General features: G+C 39.6%; 1 protein-coding gene across 1 annotated transcript in view; it reads left to right on the plus strand.

The window, feature by feature from the left end:
• Positions 1–21,319, plus strand: part of ADAMTS16 (ADAM metallopeptidase with thrombospondin type 1 motif 16) — a 163,313-nt gene that overhangs the window by 78,462 nt on the left and 63,532 nt on the right. Inside the window, exons 11-17 of the mRNA XM_087443099.1 lie at positions 6,105–6,200; positions 11,077–11,225; positions 12,405–12,577; positions 14,417–14,547; positions 16,225–16,348; positions 16,792–17,036; positions 18,980–19,118. Coding sequence (XP_087299225.1) covers positions 6,105–6,200; positions 11,077–11,225; positions 12,405–12,577; positions 14,417–14,547; positions 16,225–16,348; positions 16,792–17,036; positions 18,980–19,118 — 1,057 coding nt within the window. The remainder of the gene's footprint in view (positions 1–6,104; positions 6,201–11,076; positions 11,226–12,404; positions 12,578–14,416; positions 14,548–16,224; positions 16,349–16,791; positions 17,037–18,979; positions 19,119–21,319) is intronic.

The raw sequence follows: 21,319 nt of genomic DNA on the forward strand, positions 1-21,319 counted from the left end.
ATACTTTCTTGTAGTAATTTTTAGTGGTTGCTTTAGAGATAACAGCTGCCTCCTTAATTTACAATCTGTGTAAAATTAACGTTGTTTCACTTTATGTGAACTACAGGATCCTTACAGCAAATAAGTCCATGTATCTCTCCTCCACATTTTGTATTATTGTTGTTATGTATTTTATTTCTACGCATGTTAGAAGCCACATGATGCAGTGTTAAAATTTTTGTTTTGAAATAGTCGGTAGCTTTTAAATAAAAACAAAACAGATATAAATAGATCATCTTTTATATTTATCCACATATTTACCATTTAGTATACATGCTTTCTTATAAATCAGTTCCAAATTGTATCATTTCCTTGGGGCCTAAAGAACTTCCTTTAACATTTCTTGTAGCCCGGATCTGCTGGCCACAAAGTATCTTAGGTTTTTTTAAATCTGAAAATGTCATTAATTCACCCTCAGTTTTGAAGAATAGTTTTCATGAATGTAGAATTCTAAGCAGTTTTTTATTTATTCTTTTTTTCATTTAGATAGTTTAAAGATATTATTCTATTTTCATCTGGACTCAGTAGTTTCTGATAAAAAATTGGTCATCATTTTATCTTCCTTCTACCATTTCTAATCATTTGTTTAGACAATTCAACAGACTATACCTTTGGGTTATTTTATGTTTCAGTTCCAGAATTACCATTTGGTTCTTTTTTTGTAGTCTATATGTCTTTACTGAAATTCCTGTTTCTTCATTCATTATGTCCCCTTTTTCATTTATAGCCTTGAATATATTTATAACATATTATGAAACATTATGATTTTATGTTATATATGTTTATATTGTATTATTATAATAAGTGAATCCTTTTGATTCTCTGAGGCTTTGTTTTGTTATTCCTTAGTGTTCCTCTATTTCAGTTTTTCCTTAGCCCTAGGGTATAGCCTGTACTCTAGTTTGTGGTTCTTACTCATGGGGCATGGACTCTGGGCTCTCCACTGCATGCCCAGGAAGCTCACTGAGGTGTCTTCACTCTGTGTCTGCCAGAATTCTGACGTCTTCCAGCACTGTGCAACCTCTGTCTTCCAGCCCTTATCAGCTTTCAGCCTGCACCTGCTGCCCTCTGCTAGGCCACATGGAGTTTCATCTTACGCATCAGCTGTCCATCTCTCAGATAAAGATTTGCAGGAAATTTTCCTGCAAACATCTGGAGACTCCTACTCAACACAGCTTTTTCCTTTCTGGTCCCATTCCCATGAATTCTAGCTACTTCTGCAGGTGTCAACTCCAGTCTCTGCATCCTCCATTCAGTGAGACTGCTGTTATCTGCCTGTGATCCACCTCTCTGCACCAGCGTCAGCAAAGGGCTACCAGACAAAGAGCTGTGACAAAGGTGGCACTCACCTTATGAATTTCCATTCTTTTGAGGATCGTGTGTTTCCTGTTGCAAAAGTCTAAGACAGTTGGCCCATATATTTTGTCTAGTTTTATAGTTTTTTTATGCAGAAAAGTAAACCAGGTGCCAGTTACTTCATCATGGAGAGTAGAGGAAATACCTTTGAAATAAAATATATATATATATATATATGCTCATCAAAATCAATAATGTTAGCCCCTTTCCCATGACGTAAAATTGTTCTGCAACACAAATAAATTTGACCTATTTTTTTTGTAAGTTAAATTCCAATTGTGTGGCCAGAATCTCTAATATACTGAATCTCAAATTTCAATATGGTGTGGTAATTAGATTCTTTATTTTCCATGTGAATTGAAGCAACTCAGGACATTTTCAATTGTAAAATTTAATTTTTAAGTGAATTCCTACTGAAATTTTATGAAAATGGGTCTATTTTGTTAGGTTGAAATGTAAAGGTCCAGAATTTTTTCTGATGGGAGAATGTAAAATAATAATAACAAGCAAATTACCCAGTGCATAAACCAGCGCTTGGCACACAAGGGCCGTGCAATAAAAATCTGCTGAGCAGAGTGATAGATGGATGGGTAATATTTTAGAAAGAGATGAACCTCTTTTAAGTACCATACGCTATTTAGTTTGAAAAGTTAATAGATGATGCAAATGCATATGCATCCTTCTCTTGGATAAATAAGTATGCCTTTGGTGTGTATGTATACATGTTTACATACTTGTGTATAAATTCACACACATATATGGCCATGGAGTTCTCTGTCCACTGATACCTTGTATAATTATAAACAGAATTAGAGATAAAAGGACCCCACTACTTGAAAAAGAAATAATTGCAGTAAATTATATATCCCATTATAAAATTATTTGTAAATGCATTTTCAGTTTGTATTTTTCGAGAGTCTAATACTGACAACTTGAGAAAATGAATCCAGTGACACTCCATTCACAATATGGAAATGCCACAATAAATTTCCAACCCAGTCTTCTGAAAATGTTGGCTTTATTTAGGGTGTTGGGTTATGGTGTTAAACTTAACCAAGTCAGTAGAACTGAAATTGTCTTTGTGAACATAGCTCTTAAATTATGGCATAGCATAGCAAGTGAGAGCCTTCATTAAAGATAGCGTTCCTTAGCTACAAAGAGAAAGCAAGAGTGAACTCTCTACAGGGGCTTCCACTTTTTTCTTCCTGAGTTAAGTATTAATTATTATAAACATTGTGTCTTTATCAAGTACCTATTCTGCTTTGTCAACGTTGCTTGGTGGCCTGACCCTGCAGTCTGAAATACAAGCTGCCAGAATTACTTTGAAATTTGATCCCCTTAGTGTCCTGGGTACTGCTGTTAAATTGGGAGCTCCCCCCACGCCCAGCACGTCTACATTCCAGCTCCCTGGCCCTAGAACCTTGATTTAATAGGCTCTTTGTTCCCAGAGGACCCTGAAGTTTCATTAAGAATGTAATGACCTACAACAACAATGCGTAATTTAAGAAAATCGTGCATTATGTCCAGAAGTTAACAGCTAAGTCAAAGTGTGATAAAAGTGAGAAGGAGGAACCAGTGTTTGGTTGTTTGGTTGTGGCTTAATGTTCATTTTATTATCTAATTCTTTGAGATACTAGAATTTTTATTTATTTTTCAGGATAGAATGTCACGTTTTTATTAAATGGCAGACAATTACATCTGTAGGATACCAAGGGCTCAAATACTTTTTGATATGTTGAAAAACAGTAGCATGGATTATATGATATTTCAAGGCTCTTCTAACTCTATGATTTATTTCTGCCCAGAAGACTGGAATTGGGATTGAGCAGGTTCCAGGAAGAGGCTGAAATACATAGACACAGACTGAGTTAGTGAGTCGCATGTTTTAGTGGTGAGCTGACTATCACCAGCATCCTATATGTGACAGCTTTATACTTAGGAAAGTTAAAAACCATTGCTTTTAATAGTATCTTCCATCTGTATTTCTTTATTCTGCAAAATGTTCCAAAAAAACCACAACGTAAGAATATCCTGAAAATACTCTGAATGGTAGAGTCTAGATCTAGTATCTTCATGTAATAAGATGGCCCTCTTAAGTCGTCTTAGATGTTTTTATGATCATAATTCACTGATAATTATTAATTTCATTTTACACTAAAAAGTTCCTGATCATTTCGTCCATGCCTTCCACAGGAACAAGCTAACAGATATTCGACTCGCTCAGAAAGCATTTATTGAAAGCTGGCTGGGTACTGAGCATTGTGCCAGGTACCAATGACAAATTTATCAAAATAATTTAACATTTTAAAACACCATTTGTTTTATATCATCATGGATAATCTTTGAAATGGCCCCATGAGTTAGTATCACCAACTCCCTAAAGCCACAGCCACGAGCCCAGGCTGAGAGCTGTGATTGTGCTGTGATTGGTGCCTATTAGATGCAGGCCCTGAGTTGGACATGTTACCTGCAACCACTTCCTTTAGCCTCCAGCACAAGTCAATGAGTGGGTGTTGCCATCCTCAAACATACATAAAGGACATTGGGGTCCTGCCTGCCCAGATCTGCCCTTCCTGATCCACATCGGATCTGCCTACCTTCTCGGAAGATCATACATTTTTCTGGACCACTGTGGCCATCTCTCTGCTCGCCTAACCACAAGAGCAGCTTCTTCTTTCCATCCACCCATTCATTTGTTTACCCATTCATGCATTCATTTGTTTATGTGTGCATGCCCAGCCTCCTGAATCAGTAGGTCTCTATGTCCCATCCATCCAGTCAGTCTCAATTAGCCACCACTCAAGCGCAGGTATATCAACTCTGCATTGCTGTCCAGACTCTGGTTTTGATCCACCGTATTGCCACCCATTGAGCTTTGGGGTCCAGGAGCTCCAGTTTCAAGGAAGCATTATTTATATCCTGATATTGTATCAAGGTGTCATTCCTGCAAGCAGACGGAGCTTTCCCAGTTGTCTCTTCGGAGAGTTACAGACACTCAGGCTCCTGCTTGTATGGATTCCTTGAGGTCTTTATATGGCTCTGCTCTCTAAATGCCATTCTGATCAAGAACAGAAGCCCCCAACACAGTACACTAATTAATGTTGTGAGAGTCAGGCAGAGCACTAACCACCAATGTGACACATTTACTCCAATAGCCTTTACTGATCCTGGAGGACTCGCAAGAAAGAAATTTAACAGAACAGTAGTTGTAACTATAGGAGAGTATCATGAATACCTCAGAATAAAAGTAATTGATATCTGAATTAAAACATCGAAAATTTAATTCTTAACATTCCAAGTTCCAAAAAGCTGACTTATTAGTGAGAGAGAACAAGCAGAAAAAAATATGACTGTGTCTTTAACAAATACCTTAACTTCTAAATATATAATAATTAAATTTAGAGAGAAGATTTGAGAACTGGTTTTATAAAGGTAAAATTAATATGGGTTATTGAAAATAAACCCTTCGAGAGATGACTCGCACAATGCAGAAAACCTCCCTGTGAGCACATCTTTTACATCATTGAAATAAGAAATGAAAGCACTAATGCAGTGAAATGCCATCTTTCCAGGAGAACTATGTTGAAATTTTGCTGTGCTGCGTTTTCTTTATAATACAAACCATCCAGTAGATGCAGCCATCAAATATCCTGGGAAATAATGCAGGACTTGTTCAAATATTCAGAACAGTTGTGCAGATAATTTAAGAAACATTTTCTTCATGTGCAATTGAAGCTACCACGAGCATTCCTAAAGTTTCTATCATTTTATGAGTCCTGCTGTTTCCCCTTCCCTAAGACGTTCCTTTGGGCTCAAAAAAATATGAAAGTAAAAATAATTCTTTATACTTGGAGTGGCTTTTATAAATCTCAGATCTTGTTTTATTTTGCTGCCATATCAGCTATGTGGGTCTTCCTTCCTCTGCACACACCTTTTTTTCCTTTGCACAAACCCTTCATTCCTTTTCTGTTGAATGCCATTCCCTCTCCCCCGACAAACTCCTTGAGCTCAAGAGCTGGCTGGGACATCGCATCTTCTCTGACTCCTTCCCTAAGTCCTCTAGGTGAATCCCTTTCCCTTTCTGACGGGCTCACCTTGCACTCTGTTCTTCCCTCTGTAGGGGCACATACACCATATGGTGATTTACAACAAATTTATCACTATAAGACCAAGCTCCAGAGGGTAGGTCTTGGTCATATTCCCTATGAAACCTCTCACTAGCAAGGCACCTGACATATTCTAGGCCTTCATCAAAGGTCTGGGGATGGTGGATGGATGGATGGATAGATGGACAAGCCAGCAAGTTTTATAACAATCTTTAATTTGGAAATAAGGATTCAGACTTGGATAGGTTAGTGGAAGGTGGAGTCAAGAATAAATTATAAAATGTTTGGTTTTATTGGTTTTTTAATTTTAATTTTTTGTAGTTTTCTGCAGCATCTGGATTAAGCATACTTTACTTTTTAATTTAGAAAATATGATTTTGTTAAATTTATGATGAATAAATACAAATAAAGTTTCAGGGGTGGAATTAACTTGAACCAAGTTTGGAACAGGTCTTCTGAATCTTTACTTTATCATATGCATCTACTGCTAAGTAGACATCAGCTTTCAATTTGTTTCAGTTGTTTTTTCCTTAAATTTTCGAGTGATATTTTATCATAGATGTATGGACCATTTGTAATACTAATGACTTTTTTCCCCTTTAGGATATCTGTAAAGCCCTGTGGTGCCACCGGATCGGCAGGAAATGTGAGACTAAGTTTATGCCAGCAGCAGAAGGCACTGTTTGTGGGCACGACATGGTAAGAAGCTAATCTTAGGTACATATTCAGATGTCAGAGTCTTTCAACCAAGGCATTTTTCCTCCTCATGCACTGGTATTTTTCAAGCTTATCTTTCTCATATGTACGTGCATACCTACACCCGTGTCAAAAGACCATGCTTGATTTATGTTGATACTGTGAGGAGGACTGCTTTTCTCACTTTTCCCATGATGTGATTGATGAGCTATCTGGAATTAATAGACAGATGTCGGGCAACAGGTGATGACTGAATCTGTTTAATAAGGGGAAACGTTAAACCCTTGACCACCATTTAACCACGTAAAGAACCAGCATTAAGTTGTTCTGTTAAAGCCACAGAGCATTGATTTGAAGACCCTGGAGCAGACTATTTTGACCTATTTTTGCTCCTGTGAAAAAAGAGAGAAGCTGTGGTAGGGAAAAGAAGAAATACAGAAGACAGCAAGCTTATTACTAACTGGTAGAGAATGATCATTTTGTCACTGAAACTGAAAAAAATAAATTATCTTAACACCCAAGAGTAATATTTTGATTTTTTTAATTTAATCTGTGACTGCATTGTTTTTTTCAGAATATAAAAGACTCTTGATAAAGATAAAAATATATTGGACCCAAATTATCACTGTAACCATGTATCTGACCTTCTTAGTTATACTAATGAATATGAAAGGGAAATATATGCCTAAATATCATTGATCTATATGTTTAAATTCCAGAATAATTATATTTAAATGTCAGCATGTAGAGAAAGGAGTTAAAATGTTAATAAGCAAAGCTAACATATGGTTTTAGGTTAAATTATTGCAATACCGACTGAGGAAATGAGGAGAAATGAGGTAAACTTACTTGAAATAGCAGCCAACAACCATTCTTCCTATGCACCTTAATATGCTTTATTTTCAGTCCCTCAAAGAGGGTAAGATTGATCATTAAATCCTTCAGTGATATAGGCAGCAGTAGTTAAATTAATCCATGACAAAAAAATCTAATAATAATGCTTTTAATTTCTTGAAAGAAGAAATGGATATGCTGAGGGACTACAATGCAGAAATACCAGTTGTCACAGGACACCAGGGAATTTACCCGAGCATTATCTTCAGATGATCATGACTTTTTACACATAATTGATTAAAATTTATTCTTCAGGTTATAATTTGCAAAATTATGCCTTTCTTGAAAGATTAGCAGCCTTTTCGTTGTTGCCCTTGAGTTTTTATTCTCGCAGGTGATGGTGGTTCTCTAAGACTCCTGCTATCTTCATGGTCATGTGCTATTTCTCCCTGGGTGATGTGATAGCTGTAGTGCTTCCTCAAAATAACCCATATGTTCTTGTTACACTAGATTTACTTTGAAAGCACAGTTAAATTGATTTTCATTGGTATTTTCTGTTATTTTCCTTTATGTTTCCAAATATAGCTTTTTCCTTCATGTTGAAAAGAATTAGGGCATGTTAAGCCAGAATAAGTGCCTGCAAATTACACAGCAATAACGTCATCTGCCCAGGGTCACGTGGTTGCTCAGTGGCCATGGTGGGAAGAGCATCAGAGTCTCATGGAAAGTTGGTGTTAGTTGTGTGTCTTCGTGTATTGTTGGTTCACATGTGTCTGTGAGGGTTATCGATTTAGAAGTGTGCATTACCAGAAGTCAGTATCTCAAGACTTTGAGATATTCCAGAGCAGTTGGTGTGTTCTAGATGACTGACCATGACGCTATTGCTTCTGTGCACTTTTCTTTTGGATGGAAACCTGTTTCCCTCCACCCTGCTGCTGCCCTTGAGGCTCCACGTGGTTGCGCATGGTGGTAGACTAGACTAATCTTTATTTCATTTTTTAACACCAAGCTCTATACTTAGTACATTACCTACATTTAATCCTCGCAACCACCCTGTGGGCATGAGCCTATTGCAGCCCCCATTGTTCACTCAAGAACTCATCTGAGAAAAGGACTCTGGGTTCCTCTGTGTTGATACTGTGAGAAATCCAAGGCAAAGGGTCAGAACCACAGCCTGCATACATGCCAGAGTGAATTCTAGTTCTTTAGTAATCATGGATCCCTAACGTACAACTAAACCAGGACTGACTTTGTAATTACATCACATATGGTGCTAGCACTCAGCCTGTGTCATTACACTGGATCTTGGGAACAACTCAGTCTGGTGGTTGTCCCTAATGTTCACAGGAGGACATGCAGGCTCAGAGCACGCGAGTCACGTGTCCAGGTCACACAGCTGGCAGAACGGGTATTGAGGCTCATTTTCTACTCCACGGTGTCCCATTTGTACTTGATGACATTACTTCCCTGTGTGGACTGGGTTTAGGTGTGACGCGGATTCTGTGAGCTGTGTCACAACAGGAATGTGCGACATCTTACTTTCTAAGATAAAGCCTTCTTTCATAAGCCACACTCTCCATCAACAAAATGTAAAATTGTGATAAACACGGGACAGTCCTCAGAAACTTAAAGGGAGTTTCAGAGGGAATTTTGTACGTATATTTAACACAGGATTCTTACCCGTGACCTACTCACTGCTGGACTCCACAGATCTGTAATCTGCGTGAAATTATACTCAAAATTGTGTGTGCATTGTGTGTGTGCGTGCCTGTGCTTGTGTGTCTACATGCACCTGTGTATCCCCCCAACCTCCTTGGGAGAAGATATAGTACTTTCTCCTTAGATTCTCAGAAAGTTTTTCTAAAAATAATTTTTAAAAGGATAGTCATTTAAGGGCACTCTGGCAAAGAAAGCAAAAGATGCATTTGCAAAACCATTAATTTAATTGAAAGAAAAGACTGGAAATGATGAAAATATCCATGAAGAAGAGACTGGTTGAAAGAACACCCAATGGAATGTTATGTAGCTGCAACAAAGAATGAGGAATCTGTCTATATACTTATGGAATGATCCACAGAACATGTTAAATGGAAAAAAAGTTGTGTAGTGTGCTATCATTCCCCAAAGCAAAGGAAGTACTAATCTATATAATCATTTTCTTACATTAAAGTATAAAAGGATAAACCCTAAATTTTGAAAAAAAAAAAAAACATGTGAACATTCTGTGCAATTCAAAACAAAATTAAATCAAATTTTATTAAAGTAATCCCTAAATACCAAAAGCAAAATTAAATAATCTGACCTAAATGTGTATCAAGTTGTTGGTTTAATCATAATCATAACAGAGGAATTATTTCGAGTGACTTTAAAACCTGAAAGTATTTTCTGAGTTATCCTCCTTGTTGATTCTTGCTTTCGTGTTTGCTGTCTTCTGAATTAGAAAGCTCTGACCAGATGGTTTTTAAAAATGGAACATAAACAATCACAACAAACACTCGGCTTCTTTCTGTGTGAAACAAGCCACACAGAGCTTCATCTGTCCCTACAAGGCTGGGGATGCTGTCAGCTCCCCTGTGTCAAGAAGTGCTCATCAATGTTAATTCATGCTCAATTCCATGTGGTTTTGTCACTTTCAGCACCCGTAAAAGCTACACAAGATCTAACACTGTGTTCAGTGGCATTGGTTTTTCCACCCATGGTTTGGTATATAATTTGGACTTCTCCCTTCTTCCTCCATGGTCCTGCCTTCTCTGCACTCCAGGTCTCCTGTCTCACTCATGAGGCTCTCGGGTGAGCCGGCCCCTGTTTCCAGCTACACATCTTTCATGGAGCTGAGGGGGACAGAAGCACTGTGGGACTTCTTTCTGTCACCTGGGGCGAAGGCTGGTGGTAACGAAAGAGAGACTTATTTTGTTGCTTGTAGGACAGAATCAAAGAAGTGAATGGATGAGACTTTGGTCCTCAGAATTACTTATGTTTTTTAATTCAATTTTTCTTCCTTAAATAATATTACATCGAACCATGTGTAATTGCCATTTCTACATGCCAACAATGGCCAAATATCAGTGATTTGATGTTTTAACCTAACACATCAATTAATAATTGAAGTTTTGTGATTTTCCTGTTTTAAAATCAGCATTTTTTTCTCTCAGTACAAATCTGGCGGCTCTAATCTTGGGGCTAGAAGAGTAGGGTTCACCTCACCCCTCACCACGAGATCCAGGCTCTGCTGCTCCATGCAGGCCAGAGACAAGGGACAAGCATCTTCCTTTCCTCCTCTGAACAGAGGGCCTGGGTCTTTAAGAACCTCAGTCTACACCAAACCATGGGTGGAAAAACCAATGCCACTGAACACCATGTTAGATCTTGTGTAGCCTTGACCGGAGGTGGAAGTGACGAAACCACATGGACTTGAGCGTGATTAACATTGATGAGCACTTCTCTTGAGAGAGGGGAGCTGATAGCATCTCCAGCCTTGTAGGGACACATGGAGCTCTGTGTGGCTTGTTTCTTCTCCTCCTCAGAAAGCTGTGTGACCTCTGACCTGCTTCAGTTAATAACCCCAGGCTCAGTGCCCAGGTGCTTTAGAGTGAAAGCACAGAGCACCGACCAGAAATGACAAGGTGTTGAGTCATAGGGAAGCTCCAGCTGGGCTTTGCTACTGGAGACCCAGTCTCTTCTGAAAATGAGATATGAAAAGCACGTTGTTTTCTGGAGAGGTTAGAGTCCCCTCCCTTGAGAGTTGAACAATCAGGCTGAACATTCGTGCAACACTGCTTCATTAAACATGTTAAGTTCCAGCAGCTCAGTTGTTAGAAGATGATTTTTCTATTCATCCTCCCTTTACGTGGATTTATAAAATGACGCTGGGTTTGGAAAGTAAAACAAAGCAACATTAAATGTATTTGTATTATGTGCTACTTGAGGGTAAGGATGTTAATATCTGCTTGTTTTACCAAACTCTCCATGACTGAGCATCACAATAGTGATGAACCCACCCATCTGTCCATGAGACACAGCAATTTTTTTTTTTTTTAATTTTTAGTGGTGCCGTGGAGGGCAGTGTGTAAAATACGGTGATGAAGGCCCCAAGCCCACCCACGGCCATTGGTCCGACTGGTCTCCCTGGTCTCCTTGCTCCAGGACCTGCGGAGGAGGGGTGTCTCACAGAGACCGCCTGTGCACAAATCCCAAGTAAGCACGTCTCGACTTCCCTCCGCACGAATGAGCAATTTCTATGCTGCGAACCTTCCAAACAGCTTTTGTACCTAAGCTCAGTAACATTAATTCTCTACGTCACGTATTATTGTAAGAAACACCAAGTAGGAAAGCATTTTACTCAAGAATTTGTTAAAACAATGATGTCTCTTTGATATAATTTAAGATACTTATAACCACCTGACCAGAGCAAAAAATAACAGACCCAACAATGATATTCAGGAAATGGATTTTAACCACATTTATGTGAAATACCAAGGGTCTACCTAAAATAAGTAAATAGACCATAAGAAAAGTATAGAGAACACAAGTGAATAAGAATCAATAAGGACAATTCATTCATGTGAAAAGAAAACCAAATTTTTGTTTTTTTAATTTACTTTTACAACATGAAGTTTAATTCTGGCCCACTGTTAGAAAACAGGAGTGTTAAAGCAGTCACCCATGGAATGGAATGAAAGGCTATTTGAATCCTCCTTTTGCACCTATATTTGTTTAAGACATAAGAATATTACCGTTATTTTAGTCCTGTCTTACTGCGTGAGACCCAGTAGGTCCCCTGCATTGACAGGATGCCCTTGGCCTGAGTGTCCACGTGTATTTTCCGGGGTGAGCAGGGGGTGTTTGCTGTCAGCGACAAGCAGCAGAAGGCAACTGGTTCTGCGCACACCATCTGGTGTCCTGGCCTTGTCACAAGGAAGCTGGTAGTGGAAAGAAGTTTCCATCTGGGAAGCAAAGTAGTTGAATTTCAGTCTCAGTTCTGCTTTCTATCAACTGTGCTATCCTGGGAGAGCCACCACCCTCCCTTGGTCATCCGCTCCTTTATAAAATGTGGAAAACAGCGATGCTTACCCTGTCTTCTGCAGAGGGATGCTGGGAGGTGGCAATGAACGAATACAGGCATACCCACTTTCCACACTCTAACCTGTTCTTCCAGTGTTGTAAATTATACACTCAGTAGAAAAGGAAAACACTACCCATATTGTTAATATGTAAGAAAATGCCAATATCTACTTAGAAATGCACTTTTCTTGATTGGTCACTGTAAGTAATTTAACATGATCTGCTCCATCTCTCTAATAAGCCTAAAATTTCAAGGAAGGGGTGAGTAGCTATTAAAATGTAAAGTTTCTAACTACGAAATATTCGTTCCAGACCATCGCACGGAGGGAAGTTTTGTGAGGGTTCAACTCGCACTGTGAAGCTTTGCAACAGTCAGAAATGTCCCCACAATAGTGTTGACTTCCGCGCCATGCAGTGTGCCGAATACAATAGCAAACGGTTCAGAGGATGGCACTACAAGTGGAAGCCTTACACTCAAGTAGAAGGTAAATCTCAAATCCCACTTTCCCATAATAGCCTTGTACTGTGTTATCTTTACTCAGTAAAGAATGAGGTGATTGATAGTACGGTGCTCAGATAAACCAGATATCACCATGTGAGGTCAATGTCGCAGAGTCTTTTCTTGCGGTTAGTTTGATTCTGCCTGCCCCATGGCCACTGGCATCTTATCTAAACGTGACCAGCTGTGTGGTCGGAAATTAAAAAGCCAGATAGAGAGCATGTGCATAATACCAGGAAATCTTCAAAGAAGTGATTAAAAATTCAAATTAGATGATTTACTGATAATAGATCAATGTTTTTTTAAATTCCAAATCACAGTAGTTGATGGTGTTGTTGCTATAAGCATGTCACTCATTGAACACTTGTAACTGTCAAAGATGAAAGAAAAATTTTAGTATCTTTTGGAAAATTAGATATACTATCAAGTATGTAAAATCAAGTATACTATATTCGGAAAGCCTTGATCTAAAACTATAAACCAAGAAGTTTATTTGTACCATATGTAAGATTTTACTCTTCAGTTGGAGAGAAATATGTATTATTCTTTTGATTATAATAACTTGAACTTGGTAGCTCAAGTGACACAATTTAAGGAGAAATTCAAAGAACACTTAATCATCTCATTCTTTGAAACTAGGCATATTGTCCGGCAATGCTTGGAAATTACATAAGCTGGGCCATCTCATCTGACGTTTACTTGCATCATCCCAAAATATATAATGTTTTCACTGTGAGAGCTTTACGAAGTTAGTAAATTCTGAAAGGAAAATCGTAAGCAGTTTCACACAAAGCATTTCTGGTTGTACTTTTACTCCTAAACTCGGTAAAAATTAAGCCAATGAGAAACGAGTAGGCAGCAGAAAAAAGTAGGCAGAATTTTGAAATTGGGGTCAAAAAATATGTGTGCCACTCTTGGCTTTTCTAGTCTTCAGTAAAGAAGTTCATTAATCGTGAAAGCACGTGCTAAGTTTGATTCTTAGAATCATTCAGTTGGGTCTCATGTTGTACAATAAAGAAAATATTTGTAGATGAGTCTTGGTCCTGTGAAAACTCCTAACGCAGACAAAATTCTCATCATCAACTGTTCCCTTCTTTACCAAGAAGAGAATAAAGGGAAAAAAGTTTTCTACAAAAGTTCATATTAACTGTATAAATCGTAAATCCTTGAAATGGATTATTGAGAGAGGAGGCGAACTTGATCTGCCAGTCTTAAATATATAATGATACCTGTATTCTCCACATATCAGTATTTTTTGACAATCATTATATTTACAGAAAACATTGTTCTCTGGAAATTTCATTTAAAAGTTATTTCTTTTATCAGTTTAAAAATCTTATGTATTTCATCAAATGCATTAGTTATAAGAAATTTGGTGATTATTTTAATTCTTCTATTACATTTTATTTGTAAGGATTTTGTATGTTGCTACAAAATGGTAGTGGCTTTTTGTGTTGCTACAAGAGAGTAGTTAATTATACTAGTAAAATAGTCGAACAGTAATGTTGTGGTTCAAGTCAACAAATATTTATTGACTGCCTACTATGTGCCAACCACCGTGTAAAGAACAAGAACTCTGTAAAGGACACAGTAGAGTAAAAATTAATAGTGAAGCTTTAAAAAAAGAAAACAAAAAGTAAATAAAAGGGGAAAAAAACAAGCCTAATAAGAAAATCATTAAAAAAATGTCTTTGCAATGTGTTATTGTGTGGGAGTTATTTTATGGGCAAAAAAGAAAAAAAAAGTCTATCTAAAATTTAGAGCAAAAATGATCAGAGCTTAAGTATCTTTCTTATTTGTGTTTGTGTGTGTATTTCTTTTTAAGATCAGGACTTATGCAAACTCTACTGTATCGCAGAAGGATTTGATTTCTTCTTTTCTTTGTCAAATAAAGTCAAAGATGGGACTCCATGCTCGGAGGATAGCCGTAATGTTTGTGTAGATGGGATATGTGAGGTAATAATGATTGTTCATTCATTCAACAAACATCTCCAGACAGTCTGCTTTGTGCCAGGCATCCTGTAAGGGGCTAGAGATACCAGACATTTAAAACATGTCCTTTCCCTCCAAGTCACAGCCCAGTGGGGGAGAAAGCCAGATGAACACATATTGAGACAGACAGTGGTTTGTTGCAATGGAGGTGTGTACAGAGCATAGGGAGAAGGGAAGAGCCGATCCCCTCTTAGATGTGTATCTGGGAGATGTTCAGGGCTCCTTGGAGAAGGGAGCATCAGAGCTAAATCTGAAAGGGTGAGTTAGAAGAGGAGTGCTAGGGGAAGCAGAGAGGGCAACATGGTGGTACAGGACAGCATGAGTTGGTAGGAACGGATTCAGCCATCAGAGTAGCTGGAAGGCAGGCAGGGCTGCGGGAAGTGAGTTGGGGAGAGGCTCTCTAAGAACCATTGCTGCCGGGATGAGGAGTTGGGGCTTTTATCCTCCTGTCCATGTAGAACAGGCACTGGGATAGGGACAGAGCCGAGTGGCAGGGTCAGGCACTGTAGCTGGGCGGTAGCGTGGAGAGTAAACGAAGGCAAGGATAGCTTTGTGCCTACGGACCACTTTACACCTATTGCAGAGGTCTCTCCTCTTAGAGAGGGGCTTTGGAGAGAGGCTGGGGGAGATGTGGCAGCTAAGTAACATGAAGCTCTAAGCTTCCCTTTTTGTCTAATTGTTAGTTGATTTGTTAAATATTTCATTATTTTTAGGTATTCTTAATGATACAGTGTTGCAATCCCTTATTTGTAATTCTGAAATCCAAAAAGCTGTGAAATGGAAAGTTTATTTGGCTCCAAAATATAAGCTGATCTGAATTTGTTTGGTGGTACAAACTTGCCCTGAACTGATGTGAAACTATTTTTCCGTTTTGTTTATCCTGCTTAGTGTGAAGATGTATGCATTTTGCTATAGAAACATCATTGCTGTTGTAGGCTCTGCTGGAACTCTCACATTGTGTGCATAATACATTAATTACCTTCCTAAAATCCAAAAGACTCTGAGTTCTGAAATGCATCTGGCCCTAAGGATTTCAAACAAGGGATTGTGGACTATAGTTATTTTATTTCTGAATGGATTTTTTACATATATAGACTATACTCTTTTTAGGAAATGTGAAACTAGCAAACATCATAGAAATTATAAAGAGCTCCTAAAATTCTAAGACAGTAAACAAGTACATCCTTTACATAATTCACCACTGGGAACAATTTCCACGTGTTACTTCTTTGCCATTGCACAAGGCAATTCAAAACCACAATGGCGTATTCCCATGGACCCTTGCGAGGACGCAGTGCTTGTCATTTGCAGTAAGAGCTTTATGTCAGTCTGAAATTTACTGTTATCTCTAACATGTCGACCTAATAGATTTAATTTAGGGCTCAAGATACTGCAGTCACGTAGCAATATTAAAGAGAATAGGTTATGTTTCTCGTTTAAAGGTTTCCTCCTTTGGATCTGAAGAGTAGAATTACAGTCTCGCTGTGCACATATTGGGTATCCAATAAATATTTGTTAACTTTCCTGTGTTGGTGAAGTTTTCAACAATAGCGGGGAGGAGGTTTCTTGCTTGAGGTTTGTGACTTCGCTCGTGTTGTCTTTTCTTTCATGAATGACATATGACCCTTGTGGGTCCCCCAGAGAGTTGGATGTGACAACATCCTTGGATCCGATGCTGCGGAAGACGCTTGTGGTGTGTGCAAAGGAAATAACTCGGACTGCACGACACACAAGGGCCTCTATGCTAAGCACCACCGCACCAACCGTGAGTACGCTGGGGCTGCTGCAGAGGTTGAGGGAGCAGATGGAAGTGGACCTTCTTGGTGCGGAGAACTTGAGGGGTAGTGGAAAGAGCAGGCATTCAGAGTCCCGTAGTCCTATACTGTCTCCTTTCCTGCTTCCCGAATCACTTCTCTTCTCAAGTCGTTTGTTTTGATTGGAAGTGGTTGCTAGGTTATTTGAATTAAAATGGTTCTTAGGAATAGTGAAAAATTGCAATCGTTCTGCTGCAACTAAAAAAAAAAAAAAAAAAAAAAAAAAGCCATTTATAGGACTAATGTAGCTGGTTGCCAAAACAGATCTTGTCCCAGCTCCAAATGCGGAATCTCAAGCTCTGGTCATGGAGAAGGCAAGGTGCTTAGGGATTTTGTCTTGGCTTTGCCGAATGAAATATCCCGTTCTTCCCTTCTCCCATTTTCTTTCATTTAGAATATTATCAGATGGTCACCATTCCTTCTGGAGCCCGGAGTATCCACATCTATGAGATGAATGTATCTACCTCCTACATTTCTGTGCGCAATGCCCACAAAAAATACTACCTGAATGGACACTGGACCGTGGACTGGCCCGGCCGATACAAGTTTTCAGGCACTGCCTTCTACTACAGGCGTTCCTACAAGGAGCCGGAGAGCTTAACTGCTGCAGGGCCAACCAACGAAACGCTGATTGTGGAGGTACAATCCTGCCTCTTGGTTTCAGAGCTTGGATTGGGGGTCTTAATGGTATTTTTGTAGGTTCAAGGCTATTGGCATAATTTTAAGTACATGGAAGAATGTTTACAATTAGTTAATATATGAGAAACAAGACTAATCGATACATAGACTGAATAGGGCAGTGGACTTGTTTTCATCGTCTTTCATTTCTAGGTGCATGATTAAATTTATATTTATGCACATCATGTGGTTCCCATTTTGGGGTCTTTATCAGTCAATTTTTACAAAAGTCTGCTTCTCTGCTGTAAGCTGTGAGAAACAGATACTCTTGGGGGCTCTTTCTGTGCCTTTGTTTTGGGTGGGACCAGCATTCCACCGATCCTGGAAAGTTGGAGCAAGATGGGCACCCAGACCGAAGCCCCAGCTGTGTGGTCACATGGGCCCCAGTGCCCCACGGGAGGGTGGGCACACAACCACCTCCTGACAGCAAGCCTTTCTGTTTTCTACTCACAACTGCAGAGGCTCACAAGACACAGTTGGGCGTCTTCTGACAACATAATTTGTCCCCATGGCACTGGGCAGATGGTGGCAGCAGGCAGTGGATGTGCTAACTCTCTACCTTTTCATATTTCTGTGCACAGTTAAAGAAAAGTACTTGGTTCAAAAGTCGCCCCATCAGCTCGCACCTAAGTGTGCAGATGTGAGCGACCCAGATGCCCCCACCTGCCCTCTGGGCCGGGCAGCCCCCTCCCGTCCTCTTCTCTCTTCCGGAGAAGTGCCTCTCCAGGTGGTTTGGGGGCAGCTGCCTGCATCTCCACACGTCCCACCCAGCTCCTCTGCTGACCCTGAGCCTCTCCTTCTGCCCCTTGTTAACTTGTTCATCCTGAATTCTTGCCTTGGGTATTTGTCTCTTGCCATCTCAGGCTTTTAGCTTTAATAATCATGGAGAAAGAAAGAACAGTCAGGGTTGAAAATGAGCGTGGCTTACTCAGAACTGTTCCTGATGGAAGAAGCATTACAAAAGCTCAGAAGGTCAAGCAGGAGAGCATCTCGATGGCCTTGCAGTACAGCCATCCGTCCAGGGCTCATACCTGCCCTGTGACACCTTCACCACCTAGACTTGAGCTGTGTCGTGAGGGAAGGGACTGTGGTGCCAGGGAGTCAGGGAAGAGCCAGTGACTTTATCCCATGGAACATCACATCAAGGGCCAGTAAGGGCTCCAAGGCTCAGAGATGGGATTTCTATCAACAGGTTAACTGTGAGCTTTCCAAAAAGAACCTTCTCACCGAGATCAGCAGTGTGTCTGATACATTTATGGGGGAAAAGGTAATTAGCCCATGTGATCGGGTTTCAAGCTGGCAGGTGAAGCATCCAAGTGAAGTTCCCTGTGTTAGGCTGTGCCTCACAAGTATGCTCGGCCTGAGAAATCGTGTTTACCGGTCAGATATCTTTTCTTCTGGGTCTACAGGGTACGTGCCAAGAGGCAAAGACCTCTGCATCCAGTTACAGTAGAAAGTACTTGGAAGTAGCTTTGACCATGGCGTGGATGGTATCTACTTAAATGTCTGGGATGTTTGGAACTCACTAGGAAGTGTGATGGTGCTTTTTAGGTATTGCTTTCTCATTTGCTCAGATGGAGAGGACTTGCAGGGGATCCCAAGGAAAAACGGAGGGAAATATCCTTTTGTTAGGTTGCAAAGGTGTTTGAGGCCTCATATGGAGGAATACACTAAATGTAAGGCAAAAGAGTTGAATGTCTTTACATTTTTCTAGATGTGCTTGAGTCTAGTTGAGAGTTTGTTCCTGTTTGGAAAGTTAACATAAACTTTGAAGGATGGCCAGTGTTTATCATTGTAGTCAACTTTTTGTTGATATTATTGTTTCAAGTAGTTTAAAACAAATTAGCTTATATTTATTCGTTCTTCTTTAACTTGTTTTATTTTTCCCCTTTCTTATTTTGTAGCTTCTGTTTCAGGGAAGGAACCCAGGAGTTGCCTGGGAATACTCAGTGCCTCGATTGAGGGGTGGAAAGAAGCCCAGTGCCCAGCCCAGCTACACATGGGCCATCGTCCGCTCTGAGTGCTCCGTCTCCTGTGGAGGGGGTAGGTCACTTCTTACATCTCTCCTGGTGGTGGACGCAGAGGTGCCCAGGATGCAGTCCAGCCAGGGGGCATAGTGCATTGGTCCTCATCGTGTCCTAACAAGTAGCAAGAGGATGGCAGTAACGTTTCCAGAGGCAGAGCAGAGAGCAGTGGCCCTGAGTGTCACTTGAAAGCCTGAGTCACCTTCAGCCATTTTCTCCCAGAAAATATAAGAGTTCTGTGAAAGTTGCAGTAGCAATGACAAGAAACAACATGTCAAAAAGAATTTTACATGGTAATAGATATCTTTGTCATCTTAATACCATAAGAATTGTAAGCCCATGTTTAAATTTGTAAACCTAGTTCACTAGAAGAACATTTTTAGCCAGAGCCAGTACGTAATATCTGATAAAAGGTGGCAAGTAAATATTTGCAAATTTAGAAACAAAATACTAAGTTCTATCTGATATTTAAAAACCAGACAGATTTCCACGTGAACAAATGGATTTCAGCTTTGTGCATTCCAAGTTTTAGTAATTAAGAAATCAATTTAGACAGTACTATATTTAAGTTAAAGAATGTTACACAAATGAGAACTTGCATAAAGTGAGAATCTAATGAATGAAGAAAGAAAAAGGAACTCATACATTCTTGATAAAGAGATGATGAAAATAATGGAAAACTGATAGATTAACAAAAAGATGTTAGTCTGAAAAGTTATGGCTAATGTGCTTGACATATGTTAATTTTTCTCATTATAAACTAAGAATAATATATTTAAATCACATTTAAATTCTGACATTAAGAGCTTTCTAAGGAAAAATATGATTCCTGTCTGCAAAGGAGGATAGCAAGAAATGGTTCTAATGGTAACTTGAGAGAAATGTAGGGAATTGTAGACTGGTGGTGGGCTCAAATGAGCTGCTATTTCACTCCATTCAGAAAAAAGTGGAACAGAACTCTTCGTGGGCATCTCTATGTGTGACATGGTAAAATTGATTTCTAATCATACTTATCTCCCTTGCCCTCTCTTCTGGTCTTATAACCATACCCCATGCTTCTACGGATTACGTTGGATATGCTTGATTTTATCTGTCTCTACTTAGGGTTATTTAATAGTGTTTGATTAAAATAATCATTGAATCCTAAAGCCTTGTATATGTGTAAGGACATTATGATTTTCAGAACTCTTGTTCATTTTCACTTGGTGGAAAAAGTATAACGAATTACATGCAAACATCTGTAGAGGATGGCGAGCCGACGACTGTGCTTCATTAGGACAGTTTCACTCCTGTCTTCCCTTTGAGTGTCAGGCATTCAGAGGAATGCTGGCTGTTCTCAGCTGTTACCAAGTTACTTTCTCAGTGCCCTAAAAAACACTGAATGGATGATTAGCATTCTTGCAAGTCACCTAATTATCCCTAAGAAATAATTCTCATGTTGAGGTTTCTAGAGGGAGTCAACCTAAAATCAGTTGCCTACAGAATTGCATTATAGAGTCAGTGAATGTGTCATTCATTTTCAATTCAGATGGAAAAACCAGGGTTTCTCAATTTAACAGCTGGGTGGAGTGCAGGATGCCTGTCCTTTACCACCCAGTGTAGGATGTGGCTCCTCTGCACAGTCTTCCCAGTAGAAACCCAACCTGCCTGAGGTCCAGGGACTTAGCACCTAATCAGAGCACTCCCTCTCAGGCACCTGTGAACGATCAGGAGAGGACACCTGAAAATGGCAATCCCATGGGGCTTGAACTGAACTGGACCCTATCTTGTTTTAGTAAAAAGGTAAAAGCACACCCTCCCTCTCCCCTCTCTCCTCCCTCAGTGCCTCTAGGGTTAATTCTCTGTACAAGCAGGAAGAAAGTGAGAAAAGTATCCGTGTCGTTTGTTGAGCACCTGCTGCATGTTGTCACATACACTGTCTTGTCGAAACCCTCAACAGAGTTAAGAGTAGAAAGACCCCACACAGGCTGGCGGCAGCGGGATGAGGCTCAGGTCTTGTCTTCATCAAGGCGTGTTCCACAAAAGTTTTGAAACAGCTTTTCATATCTGTGAGGTTTTAAGATTTTATGACTGTCAGTTCCTGGAAGCAATCATTATTAACATCTCAGGTCTTGGTATTGTTATCCTTCATTCTGTAGATACCATAGGCTCGGAAGTTTGGGGAATTGCCCCAGATAACCCAGCAGGTAACTTGGATCCAACAGGTCCTCTGACTCCCAT

This window comes from Ceratotherium simum, chromosome 18 (genome assembly GCF_057802395.1).
Source record: "Ceratotherium simum simum isolate JZ-2026a chromosome 18, ASM5780239v1, whole genome shotgun sequence".
NCBI lineage: Eukaryota > Metazoa > Chordata > Mammalia > Perissodactyla > Rhinocerotidae > Ceratotherium > Ceratotherium simum.